The sequence below is a fragment of the Peromyscus eremicus genome, chromosome 15, assembly GCF_949786415.1.
Source record: "Peromyscus eremicus chromosome 15, PerEre_H2_v1, whole genome shotgun sequence".
NCBI classification, from domain to species: Eukaryota; Metazoa; Chordata; class Mammalia; order Rodentia; family Cricetidae; genus Peromyscus; species Peromyscus eremicus.
Genome location: NC_081431.1, coordinates 62,424,990 through 62,439,766, shown reverse-complemented (window position 1 = coordinate 62,439,766; position 14,777 = coordinate 62,424,990). Strand labels below are relative to the sequence as shown.

The 14,777-nt window shown below is 38.8% G+C and overlaps 1 protein-coding gene across 1 annotated transcript in view; it reads left to right on the top strand.

Annotated features, from left to right (window-relative positions):
- The window catches only part of Thsd7b (thrombospondin type 1 domain containing 7B), a 697,290-nt gene that overhangs the window by 657,555 nt on the left and 24,958 nt on the right, over positions 1-14,777 (top strand). Inside the window, exon 20 of the mRNA XM_059280451.1 lies at positions 14,283-14,428. Within this exon, the coding sequence (XP_059136434.1) occupies positions 14,283-14,428 (146 nt within the window). The remainder of the gene's footprint in view (positions 1-14,282; positions 14,429-14,777) is intronic.

The window sequence follows — 14,777 nt, the reverse complement described above, 5'->3', positions numbered from 1 at the left end:
ACAGCTTAAAAACTTTCCACAATCCTGACATATGAAAAACTTCCCAGTAATCAAAATGGGGATGTGTTCAGTCATTCCTCAGGTCATGAGAAAAAAATTTGAAAAGCTAATGCCTAACTATCCTGGTATCTCACAATGTCCCCTCCGACTGTCCAGGTGAGAAATAAATTACATCATGTATATTACTCGGTAGACACAATTGGAATGAGCAGCATCCCACCACGAGCTTGGGATAAAACTACATGGAACAGATAAGACCTCAGGGCAAAGTACAAGAACTTCATAAAGCCAGTACCCCACTGCAAAGATGAGTGATGAGACCAACACAGGAATTAGGAATACTACATGATATAGTAAAACTAAAATTGATGGAACATTACAAGAATCTGTCAGGAGAGAACGGCGGCGAGGGTGACGTGGAGGAGTTGGTACTATGCCAAAGTTGAATGGCCAGGGTGTGCCACCGCCCTGAAGACTAGACATACCATCACAAGGATGTTCAACATTGACTCTCACGAGCACTTTTGACAACCTTTGTGTTAAAGGCTTTAGGTTACAGCCTATGAACAGAAATGTGAAGATCAGTATTACTCCATTTATATATACTTGAACCTGGTCTCAATTTGATAGACAAGTAATGAGTCAATAGCACAGTCCGTGGAGGAATTGTATATGTGTCTATTGGCTTTCTAAGCACCTTCTTTCAGACTGGGTGGAAAGAGCGGTGTAACGGTGACACTCCACCAGCCCCAATCTTCCACAACATCGCAGCCTTCCTGCTCCGACCTAGGGGTATCATTCCTCCTTGTTTCCAAACTGTGAAAATTCTGTATTTAAGTCATGCCTCAGCCTGGAAACAACAAACAAGCAGTACCCATCAAATGCAGCCCTGCACGGCACAAACTTATTCCTGAATCGAGAAAGGTTACATGCTATCACTGGGAAACATCTGCAGATACGCCTGTCTCCGCTCAGCCGTGTGCCAGTGCCTGCCTTCTGTATGAACCACTCTTCTGTCCTGCTGATTGTAGCCAGGGGACAGAGAGGTAAGGTGAGATAAAGTGTGCATAGTCACATTGAAGAGGGTGAGGGAGCTACCTGAGAGACAGCCTTCAGCCCCTGCAGCTTCGGCCTGACGGCTGTATCAAACATAGAAATTCACACAATTACCTCTGTTGGTGAATTCTCCGAGTTGTTGGCCCAGTGAGCCATGCTTCACCATCAAACCCACAGAATGTCATTGATCTGAGGGAAAGTTTGAAATGGATTCTGACTTCATCTTCCAGGCTTATGAACGGCCTCTTTAGCGCCCACCTGGAGCTTGTCATATAGTTTTTAATTGTGTTAAAGATTTCAAGGTCAGAACGGTTTGAATCCAGTTTCCTTCAGGTTAGAGAGAGGCTGATTCTCAGCTTCACTGGGGGATCTTTTGAGATAGAGCTCCAAGATCAAAGCTAGTAATAGGAGAGCTTAATATTTGGATTAGTCGTGTTCTCTGTCTACCGAGCTTGCGTCAGCTCAGGGGAATGTAGAACTCCCTATATTTAGCATATCATGAATTATTCATAATTATCACTTAACCAATAAGACTCTAAAAATGTTATTAATTCCAGACTATGATTCTTTTGCTATTTAATAGTTTTTATCATTCAGTGTACATGAGTTGATATTATTTTTCTATAGTATGCAATCCAAAAGGCTTCTTGTATTTCCCAGATTGTATGTAATTTTTCTGTCTATTCTAGACCATAATGAAAAAAAACTAATTTTGTATGAGCTCCAAAGCATGAGAACTTTTCTTATTATTTTCTTTTCTTTTTTTTTTTTTTAATGCTTCAAGATGTCAAGGCAAATCAGAAGCCTTTACTTTGATATCTGCATAAAATTTGACTGGTGTGGAATTCTTGGCTGGGCACAAGACTAATAGTTATAACAATTCAAACTCATTTACTCTATGGAATAATTGGTTCTTATGACAGAAGGTCAGAAAACTACAAAACAGAATGGAAAAAACTGGGCACAAAGGCCCAGGACCTTGGCCTCAGAACCTGCTTTTCCAATGGCAAATTTTAGAGCTTTGGAATGCTAACTTGTCTTTAGTGGGGGTTCATGCTATTTTACTCTATAAAATGAAGCTATGTCAGAGTAGTAGTGTTTTTTTTTAATATCCATTGGTCAAGAACACAATTATCAATGTCAGACATGTCTTAGCAATTTTTTCACAATAGCTGTATGATGTGTGCTCTGAATTTGCAATGAGGTAACAGGCAGCCACATAACCAGCACAGAGGCACAGTGTGTCAATTGCAGAGGCTGCATTTGAACCTGGGTGCACATGGCTCCAAGACCCTTTTCTCTGCTAGTAGCCCTTCGTATGTGATATTCTGTATTCACCTCCTATGCATATGATCCTGGTTCGATGCTGCACCACTTTATAAAAATTCTTGTAATCTACACATACATTCCAGAATAAGCAGGGGAAATCAATCTAAGCTTGGAACATAGGCACATTAGTGCCCTAAGAAATAGGAGGAGGGTTGAATATGATCAAAACACATTATATGAAATTCTCAAAAAATTAATAATTTTTTAAAAAAGAAAGAAATCCCTTTGAATGTAGTCTCTTGAATATTATGTAATATCTCACCTATCTACTAGGATAATAGCTATTCATATTATAGACAGAAAATTAATGACCCTTTTTTTTTTTTAAGAAAAGAATGGACCTAAAAAAATGGTCACCCTTTTCTGTGACCCTTTCAGCTTGGATGCTTTGGGATCTCTTCATTTCAGAACTGACACTGTTTATGTGTATTATAGAGCCATGCTGATTGTCATTGGTGTTTAATAGAATTGCTGTGATGATTGAGAACTGAATGGTAGGTAAGCAGTTAAATTAGATGTAGATAGTCTACCACAGAAAGCCTAGTGCTCCTATAGCCAAGCAGAACTTAAAGGTACTAATCATCTTCCTTTCAAAGACCTCTTCTAATACTGTGGTTCTCTTGACCTCTAAGAGTTCTTGTTACTTTCTCCAGCAACTAGCCTCTCTCAACATATAGTCCTGACTGAGACCAAAGTCATCTGGACTCCAGCAGCCTCAGCAGTCTTTATCTTGCCTGAGTTGGATGTTCTCTAGGATGAAAGATGTCTGGGACCTTGAAGCAATTTTCAGATGACCCAAGGAATCCCTCTAGAGAACAAGCCTGTGGGGCTACAGATCTGAGTGAAGACTCATTCCCATATCTTTCATCTCTAACAAAGCCCAGAGCAGGGCCAAGAGCGGGCATTAAATCACTGCTCAGCACTATAATCTCTCCACCTTGTCAGACATTAGCCCTGATCCCAAATTCATCTTCAGCAATGTCCACATTTAAAATTAATGTAAAAACTGCGGGTGGTATTTGTTAAAAGCACAGCTTCAATTATATTATAGTACATGTCCATCTGCCTGAAATGGAGTGTTTCATATGCAATGAAACTGTACTGTTCTTGATGACTTATTAGGATGAGTTCATAAAACAAGAGTTTTCATGGGAGAAAAAGGCATGGCTATGTTACTATCAATTACTTTTGCTAAAGGAAAATATGAAGTGTATGAATTAAGGTGACAAATTCATAGGAATGCAGAGGACATGGCTTAATGCAATATAGAACTTTCTCAAAAGACCTAGCAACTGAATTCTAGCACCCAACACCCATGACGAGGGCTAGGTAAGTTTTACTGGAAAGCACATGCTTTTGGACTAAACAACCCTGTGTTTAGTACTAACTGTGATTCTGAGAAAATCGTGTAGTGTCTCTAAGCTTCAATTAATCGTGTCTTAAATAAGATTAGTAACAGGTGTATCCCCAGACTGGGGTCCTGTAGAAGGGATTTGTTTGGTAAGTTGATGGAATGCAGATTGGAGAGTTATGGTGAAGGGGTCAGAGTCAGAACAAGGAAGACAAAGGATCTGAGCAAGAACAGGAATACCATCCCTGCATCAAAACACAGGGTAGCCACCCAATGACCCAGCCTTCCCTCAATAGTAAGGAGTGCTTTTCCAGTGATGCACTTCTCGGGAAAATGTTTTAACTACAGAGAAACATGATTAAAGTTAACAAAGGTGAACATGACTGTCTATCTGCTTCTTTCTCATTTATCTTACCTGCTAGGGTTTACTTACTGAGCAGTAGTAAATAAGCAGGTACCAAAAATAAGAATAAATCTATGGAGGAAGAAAGTAGAAGATGGAAATACTTTATTCAATAATCTACTTTTTGGTTCCCATCAATAAAGACCAGTGTTAGTCTGAATTTCATGTCCCCTATTCCAAGTGATAATTGACCAGCTCCTTGGAGATCTGTTTCTGGATGGCCGTTCCATGCCAATAATTACAGTATATGGCTAAGAGAATTGGATTTATATTAAAAAGAAATGATGCTTTATTGGAAAAGAGACAAAAGCAGAAATATTCACAAGCACATTAGAAGGCCCAGGTAACTTCACGTTCTTTTACTGCTGTAGTACTGTATCTCCGTGACTGAACACTCCGCACACAGGCATCCATCAGCGCAGTCACGTGGGTTGCTCAGGTGTTTCCTACAATGAACTGTTGGAGATTCCTCAGTGCTCCTTTTGTTATTCTCATGTTTTCTATCCATCAACCCTTACATATACATACACTATTCCCCATGTTATTTTATTGAATCATATCCAAACCGTCTACAGTTATCCAAAACAGTTAACTTGACAACTCTGTGCTGGGCCCCAAAAGAATTCTTATTTGAAGCATGCTGCAGGAAAGGGCATAGTGGCTGCTGAGACCTGGCTGTACAATCAGAATGGTCAGTTGCTGTATTTTTTTCTCTGTTTGTGACAAATTTTTAAGAAAGAAATCTTTATATTCATTTCATTTCTGTGTGAAAAATCTGGACAAGTATTTAGCTAACTTTGAGATCTTTAGAATGTGCTTTAAATGCCTCACAAGTACCTTGTCAGTGTGGCCATATTATGCAGTGTGAGGACTGCTGAGTTCAAAGGGAATGTGAGCTGGTCAGATATATACTTCAAATCCGTACACAAGTCCAGGATTGGTCTGTCTCTGTTTGGGGCTTAGTTTTCGTAACTAGTATTATAGGCCTTATGTATGTCTACAGGTCTTGCCATGCAATCTTTTTTTCCTTCCTAGTAAATAACTATTGCTAATGTAGTAGTGAGTCCAGTACCACTGTTGGCGATAATGATGTCTTAGTGTTCACAGAAAGAAAGAAAACAGCTCAGAGAAGTAAACTGCTGGCGAACAGCAACTGTGGTACTTTAGGTCCATCCTAACTTTTTTTTGCAGGAAGAACTTGAACAAAGAAAAATCAGCCCCTTCCCTTCATCTCATGGATGCCAGTCACTAGACATATGGTCCACACTCATCACCAAACCCAGTTTCCCCTGGATGTCTAGAGTCTTCTCTTATGCCTATATTAAGAAACATAAATCCAAGCAAGAGAAGGCAAGAACATGCCCAAGGAAATTCCTCCTTCTGACATTGGAAGCAGCACCCTTTCCTGTCACCCAGAAAACAGAAGAAACCCAGGCCAGAGCATAAGGAGTATGGCAGGTTATGAATTTCATAGTTGTGTACACTCATAAGCAACAAGATACAGGAGGTGACAGGAAGCATGATTTGTGAATTCATCACAGACCTATTTGAAGGCTAGTTCTTAGAACTGATATAAAACAATATTACTGAAAACATACATACAAGTAACATTGTACAGACTGAGCAGGTTATATTTATGAATATATGTGTATACCTATATACATATATATGCAAAACTGGTGAGAAAGAAGACTTGAATTTGAAAGAGAACAAAGAAAAGTATATGGAAAGGTTTGAAGGGAGGAAAGAGAAGAGAGAAATGTTGTAATTGTATTATAATCTCAAAATTTCAAGATGCAAACATTTTAACAAGTGTTCAGTATATTTTGGACACCCCCATAAGATGTTCATATACAGTGTGAGATATATCTAGCTCATTCTCATCATCTGAATGTCCCACACCCAAATCTTCTTGATGTGGGTCTCTAGGACTCTATGCTACATAACATTAGGATATTCATGAGCTTTTAAAGCCATCCACCTTCCCACAGGCTTCCTCTGTCAGCATACTATTCTACCATTGCTCAGGGGATGTGCTAATCAATCGCTAAGTGCAGGTGGAATGGGGACACACAGCAAAGGAATTATAAAAGGGACTGGTCTTCACACTGAGGAGTCAAAGGAGGCCAAGGCATGAAGAGTTACTGAAAGATCAAAGACTTTATGATCGTGCTACAAGTACAAGTCATGGAAAATGGATTTTCATAGTATAATCAGGAACTTATGTAAGAAACCTTCATGGCTGATTTATTCTTTATCCTGATGGTGAGCACACACTCATAATTATGATCTGTATGGCACTCGACATTGGATAAACTCAGTTACAGACTTCTAAGTTCCAGAAAAAGAATCCCATTTAAACATTTTTAGTACTTATTAAAAATAATTTCATTCCCATTTAAAAGAGACTCACTTATAAATGACATTTTCCCCAACCTGAATTATCCTCAGATAATAAGGCCCTTCCGTATTCTTGGTTTTATTTTACAGGACAGGAAATTCGTGCTCAGAGGACTCAAATTACTTTCATACAGTCACATCATTTTCTAGCTGTTAATTTGAAAGAACTGTTTCCAACTATGGATGACTGGTGCCAAGCCCAGGCCTCTTTCCACTGTACCTTGGCTGTTTTAAAAATTTTCCTTCCTCCATCCCCATTATGATTTTTTTAATTCCTGCAGTTTGACCATATTTTCCACACTTTCCCTGCCCACAAAAAATTTATAATCACAAACCAGGTTGTCCAGACTTCTTTTGCTTGTGGTCTCTGATAGAATAGTCATTGATAAGAGATACTTACTTGCTAGGCTGACTGAGAGTTCCATCCAGTCTGAAATGGATCCTGAGAACCCTGGATCACTGTTATGGAAGGATCAAGCCCACATCATGGTACCATCTTCATTTCATTCTGCTCCTTTTTTAATTTGAAAGTTCATAGGTATACATTGGCTATTCGATATAAACAAAATATCCTTTACTTGAAAAGGTGACATAATGGAATCTGTAGGCACTCCAAGTCCATTCACACTTGCATGTCTTCGCTGGAAGTATTCATGTTAAACCTTTACAACCTTGAATAACAAGGAGTTTTAAATAAAGATTTACTGTATACTTCTTGCTAGTGACAGGCACATTTGAAGATCTTATCTTTGTATCTCAAGAGCAAAAGATAGGGTAAGCCCTACGGATGTGCTCTCAATGACTGCCCTTAAGGTTTCATTGTTTGAACAATAACATCATCATTGTTTATGATAATTTTACTAATTCTTTGAGAATTTCATACAATGTGTTTTGTCATTCTCACCCCTTCATCCCCATAATGCCTCCCAACCCACCTCTACCTCCTCATCACATCCTCCCCATAATGCCTCCCAACCCACCTCTACCTCCTCATCACATCTTCCCCATAATACCTCCCAACCCACCTCTACCTCCTCATCACATCCTCCCCATAATACCTCCCAACCCACTTCTACCTCCTCATCACATCCTCCCCACAATGCCTCCCAACCCACCTCTACCTCCTCATCACATCTTCGCCATAATACCTACCAATCCACTCCCACCTCCTAACCCCTCCCAATTTCATATCCTTTTATTTTACTTTAAAACTCACAAGAACAACTGGGCTGCATGGTGAGGCTATCAGTGGGACATGGTTCCCCACCAGGCAACAGACCCTTAAAGGAAACTAACTCTCCCTCCCCTAGAAGCCATCTGTAAGACAATTTGCTAAATGGTCTTACCAATAAAAAACCCAGAGCCAGATATTGGGGTGAAAACTGAGACATCAGAGAAGCAGAAAGAAGCCAGCCATGTTCTTACCACTAGGAAATCCTCAGCCAAGAGAAAGCTGCTTCCTGTATACTCGCACCTATATACCTTAGTGTGCTCTGCCATCCTACTTCCTTTCTCCGCCCAGCTTCACTTCCTCTTTATGCCCAGTTCTATCACTTCCTGTCTGTACAGACCTCCAACCCTCTATGGTTAACTAGTGCTGGGAAAAAAGGTGTGTGCCACCACACCTGGCTCTGTTTCCAGTGTGGCCTTGAACTCACAGAGACCCAGACAGATCCTTACTTCCCAAGTGACAGGATTAAAGGCGTGTGCCACTACTGCCTGACTTCTATGTTTAATATAGTGGTTGGCTTTTTCCTCTGATCCCCAGATAAGCTTTATTGGGGTGCACAAATAGTATCACCACATTTCCTTTTTTTGGTCTAAAATAAAAAGTTATAACTAATTTAAAAAATATAAAAAACTATATACAATAAGTACAATAACTATATACAATATATACAGTCAATAAATACATCAACAGTGTCTAGTCCATTTGCATTTGAAAAATTCAGTGAAAATATTCTATTATCTATCCTATTTTGCTGAGTCCAAAATGTACCTAATTCACTTTCTATCCTAACTTGTATTACCAACAAAAAACAATCTTTTGATGTCTTTTAAACTTATATACTTTACACCTCTTTAGTGGGTTTCTTTTCTGAATTTTTTAATAAGGAAAACTTTAACTATCTAAACTTCAACTCCCTCGGAGACCCAAGAAGGAAATAAATAATGTTACCTAGTTATACAGGAAGTGCAAACAAACAACTTCCAAAAAATGTGAGTTATGATAGAAACAGCTGACTGCCTAGACAGTCACCTGAGGTTTTTCTGCAACATTGGGGCACCCATCTTTGGCCTACAGGATTAGCATATCTGACAGACTCATCTGTGAAGCAGGATTTTCTAAAGGGCCTTCCTACCTTGTCTTGGTAAGAATCAGCAGTTCTTTCTTTTGTGTCCTGCTTTGTCCATTTTAGACAGCATACTGTCAGCAGTTGAGGCAAGAGCACTTTCTTGCCCAGTGGCTAACTTTGCCACAATGAAAGTAAACGCCATGTGGAGTTTCTTCAATGCCTATTATTTTCTTTGAAGTAGATTGGTGCTGCCAGGAGCAGACATGTCTCATTGTCATAAAAAAAGAAAAAAAATCTATGTTATTAAAACATCTTAAACACCATATTCTGTAGATCTCTGATGTATTTGAAGATGACCTGTTTATCTAAAATATATTGCTGCTTGACCTTAAAAACATACCTAATATGACTACAAGTTCAATTGTAATGACTAACTACTAACCTGCATTTCTTTATTATCCTAAATAGTTGATAATAACTTTCAAGGACTAGAAAACTGCATTAGATTGTTAAATGGACTGTATAGGCACAATGCTTTGAACAAGATTAGCAACATATGTACAATATTTTCTAACAAAATCAATCTCAAATTTGTATCAATATACATAATTTGTATACAATTTACAAAAATCCAGTCCAATGTAAAATATTTAAAACTAGTAGTTGCCTTTTAAAAGTAGATCCAATAATTTATTTATCATATTTTTTATTTATCATATCCATGTTCTCTTTTTTCAGAGTGGATTCAATAATCTACCCTTTATTCTATGATTTCTATATCATTTTTTCAGAGTAGATTCAATAATCTACCTCTTTTCTATATCCTCTTTTTTTCTTCCAAACAAGAACCCTGAATCTAATTTCCTCTGTCATTCTAAATTTTTGGAATTTGCTTAAATGCACTTCCCATTTACGTAGGTAATATTATATCCTTCTGGGGTTTTTGATGTAGTTGAAGATTAGATAGTTATAATTGTAGTTTTCCTTAGTCATGATAAAAGATAAATTAGATATGAAACTTTAGAATCACAAAAATATTGATAGAATATTTTCTTTAATTTTGCCAAATACAAATAGACTAGATATTATAACTGTAATTCTTGCTTGGTAACTATTTGTTATATATAATTTTACTATATTAAAGTTAAAAACCATCCCTTTTGATTAACTAGAAAAGGGGAAGTGCTGTGGGATATCTTTCTGTATGCTGTGAATATATGTTGTTTCCATTGGTTAATAAATAAGCTGCTTTGGCCTATGGCAAGGCAGCTTAGAGGCAGGCGGGAAATTCAAGGAGAGAGACAGGAAAGAGAAAGGTGGAATTTAGGAAGACACCAGCCGCCACCAGGAGAAGCAAGATGTGAAAGTACTGGTAAGCCATGGCCATGTAGCAAAATATAGATTAGTAGAAATGGGTTAAGTTACAAGAGCTAGCTAGCAAGAAGCCTGCCATAGGCCATACAGTTGATAATTAATATTAAGACTCTAAATGATTATTTTATAAGTAGCTAAGAGACCTCGGGGCCAGGGGGGACTGAAGGAACTCAGGACTGGAGAAACCTTCTGGCTGCAGCCAGCTATCCTTAGGTTAGGGGTGCTCAGGAGCCCCTTCCCCTCCCTGCTAGGATGTTGATTGGTTTATTCTTGTACAGGCCATCTCTGCTGTTCTGAGTTAATGAACACAGAGGTCACATCATGTCCAGGAGACATTGTTTTGCTCTGATGCTCCTTAACCTCTGGCTGTTGTGATCTTCTTAACCCTTTTCCTTAATATCCGTGAACCCCATGGAAGGGTGTGATATAGATGTCTCATTTGTGGCTGAACATTCCACCCACTTTTATTCAATGCATTTGGATCAGTTGGGAGTTTCAGCATTAACCATTATCCATGTGACGTGTTCACCAATGAGGCATGAGAGACACACTAATCTATGGGTAAGGAGATACAAATTTACGATGTCCACTTAGCAGAATAATCTGGGCCTGAGAGCTCCCCAACGAAGGGTTCTTGGCAAGAATTCCAGTGTGAGGTCTATGTTTCCTCCTGTGGACTGGGCCTGAAACCCAATCAGAAAGTGGTTGGGAACACCCTGTGACATTCATGTCAGTGTTGTATGCCAGGGAACATCTTGCCACGTAGGTCATCATTGTAGTTCACAGTGCTCTGAGTTGAGTAAGACTGTTGATGACTTTTTTCCTACTCCCCCTGTAAACTCCTGGTACTTGAAAACTAACCAACAAGGAGGAAACTTCCTCATCAGTCCCAATTCAGTTTCTCCATGTCCTATAGCCAGCACATGTAGTATCTTCAGCAATGGGATCTTTTTTTTTTTTTTTTTTTTTGGTTTTTCAAGACAGGGTTTCTCCGTGTAGTTTTTGGTGCCTATCCTGGATCTCACTCTGTAGACTAGGCTGGCCTCAAACTCACAGAGATCTGCCTGGCTCTATCTCTGTCTCCCAAGTGCTGGGATTAAAGGCATGTGCCACTGCCACCCAGCTTCTGGGACATTCTTAACCAATAACTCAGAGGAAGGAATCCTACATCTGTCACTGAATGTTTTATTTGGCAACCTAAGGTTCTGGGAGGAACATTATCCCCAGTGTAAGTTAATGCCAATTGAACACTTTTATATGAATATAAATACATTGCGTGTGTGTGTGTGTGTGTGTGTGAGAGAGAGAGAGAGAGAGAGAGAGAGAGAGAGAGAGAGAGAGAGAGAGAGAGAAAGAGAGGAGAGAAGCTAAGTACTGAGTTTCCATATGGCTTTTTCAAACATCCTTTGTGTTAGTTATTCCCTAACTCTTCCTCTGCCATACTCCCCCATCTAAAGTTCCCTCACTGTTATTCCTCTCTTTCCATTCATATCACCTGTAACATCATAACTTTTTCCTTTGCACTTATTAGATTTCCTCCACTTACATCTACAACAGAAAATATCTGTCACTTGAATGGAAGTAAATAAAACGATTCTAAAGTACTGGCCATCAACACACCATTAAGTTGAGAACAAACTCAGAGTTATTTGGTCATAATAAAATGCAGTCTTTTTATCATTACATTGTAAATATAATTACAAAACCAAAAAATAATATAGCAATGATGTATTAGGTAATATGTACTTTGGCCAATAAAATAGACAGAAAATTTAAACTTGAGGAGTTGTTGATCAAAAATTCATATGAAATCTTGAGCTGAATATATTCATAGGCTATAGACAGCATTTTATGAATGATAATATATTGAACTATAATTTGATTTTAATGGTTCTGGGAAATGTCCAAATACATACTCAGGAGCTCTGTGCTCAAGATGCACCGTGATTCAACAATCCCACATTGTCACAAATAAATTCCATTGTCAGAAGTTCCTTTGATGTCTCCCATGAACATCCTCTGTAGGTAGCTCTCCTAACTTCCTGCAGTTTTAACCCAACAGCATGGTTGAAGCATCCTAGGTATGACTCTCATTCCCACATGACTAATGTTTAACTTTAGATAACAGGCCTAAGTGCTTTGGGATTTATTTTCTTGCCTGTAATATAGACAAATAATAGACTTTTCTCCAAGATTGCTCTATTATATGAGCCTGTACATATAAGTTGTTTAGAATACTGTCAAGCACATGGTACCATTTCAATAAGTGCTTTGATGGTATATTACCTATCATACATTTTAGATGATATAATGTAATGTAGATATTTTATAAAAATATGAAATAAACACATAACCAGTTAAGGGATTTTCAGAGACACTGTCTTTTTGTGAGAACACAAGGTTTCACACATGCTAGGAAGGTGCTCTACCACTGAGCTATACTTCTACCCCCCTCAATTAATACTCTCTTCAATTAGTACTTAATGTACAGAGAGTATAACGTTAGCAGCAGGACTCACCCACCAAAGAATTTAGATTCTCAGGAGCTTTCTGTTTTGTTTTGTTTTGTTTTTCAAGTTTCTCCAAAGAGAGAGTACTTGATCACTAAAGTCTGTGGTAGTATTCTGAATGACAGCAAGAGACCTGGCCCCATGGGAGTATGTTACCTTAGGCTTTCAAGAGAATGCTATGAAAACATCATTCTATTTCTCTTTGGTTATACATGTAGGGTTTTTCACATCTACTAAAAGACCCCAGAATTTTCTCTAGATCTCCTCTTCCCCACCACTGTTCTAGACCCCAGAATTTTCTCTAGATCTCCTCTTCCCCACCACTGTTCTAGACCCCAGAATTTTCTCTAGATCTCCTCTTCCCCACCACTGTTCTAGCCTTGTGGCTACTGTCAGGTCCTCAGATTAGCTTCATACCCTGCAATTTGAGACGTCTCTTGCCACACTGTACACAGCACTCTCCTCATACCACAACTGCTCAGAGATCTTGTTTCAAGTTCAACTTTTCAAGAAAATCGTCTCTGAGCCTTTCTAGCATGGGGCATGGGAGGTGGGTATGCTTCAGTGCATACTCCCAGAAAACTCTACCCTTCTTAAAATGTGTCAAATACATTAACATGATTCACTTTGTAACAAAGAAATTACATCATATGCATAAATAAGATAAATTACATAATAATAATTAAACGAAATGTGTCTCATATTCATCAATAAGAAAAACCAGCAATGAAGGGGCCATGAAAAGAGAAGGTGATTCAACTGAATAGCTTGGGTGATTCCATCCACTGTCCCATTGAGCTTATCTTGGAAGTGCTACTGGGATGTGAAGAGACATTGCTGTTTTCTTTGCCACTCATTAACCCACCCTTTCATTTCACTGTGGCATGGAGTACCTCTTTGAATATACAGTTTTTGAGCGCCATTGGTTCCTCTACATAAGCCAACCTATAATTTTTCCTTGAGCTCAGTAAAGGAAGAAATGGGCCCACAATCTCTAGGAAAACTGGTCTTACTGAGTTAACTGGAGAAAACTGTAAGAAGCTCAGATGTGACCATCCTGTGGAATGTCTTAGAGTAATGGCCTATGTGGCATTTGTCTCATGATTTCAGACCCTAGTGGACAAAAAACACACAACTTTCTCTATTTGTATTTAGTATTTGTACCCCCTGTTGGAAGCAGAAGATATATATAACAATTTTATCACTATAGCTGGTACATAGCAAGAAGCCTAGAGCACAATGAAGCTTAATAAATAAATATTTGATAAGGAAATTAGCATTATTGCATTCACAAAATCAGCCTGTTTGACAGAGATACCAAGTTCAGATCTGAAGACTGATGTAGAAGTTGGGGATAATTTCAGATCTTTTGAAACATCAGTATTGAGATAGTTTACGTCTCTCTCAACATCTAAATTGAAATGGCAGAAACCGGAGGGTGCGAGGGACAGGACAGTGTTCATTGTCATAGAATGAAGACTTACACATACAAGGCAGCAGTTCTTTCCTCCATTTCCGAGCCAGACTTTAACCAATAATTGGCACCTCTCTTATTATTTTAGGTCGAATGAGCCGGACTCGATTTATCATTATGCCAACCCAAGGAGAAGGACGGCAGTGCCCCACAGAGCTCATCCAGCAGAAACCCTGCCCAGTGATACCCTGCTATAGCTGGGTCCTTGGCAACTGGTCTGCATGTAAATTGGAGGTAGGTCATGCAATGACACTTAGAGAATGCTTCTCAGTATGTGCAAAGCACTTGTCTCATCCAATACAGTGATTGAATAAATTACACAGCACCGGGTTCTGGGCACCTGTTATTTTTAACACAATGGAGAACATGGAAAAATGCAAGCAAGTGAGTTAGTTTCCCACAGAGTTATACTGCTAAGAAAGTAAACAGCCATTCATTAGGCACTGATTATAACAGGCGGGTCACAGAACTGCCGATCTCTTTGGCAACCTCAAGAATTCTGTTTTTTTTTTTTTTTTTCCTTTGCTTGCTGGGAATATCAAATCATTGTTTAATTAAGCAAAACCCTGACTCTGGAAATGCA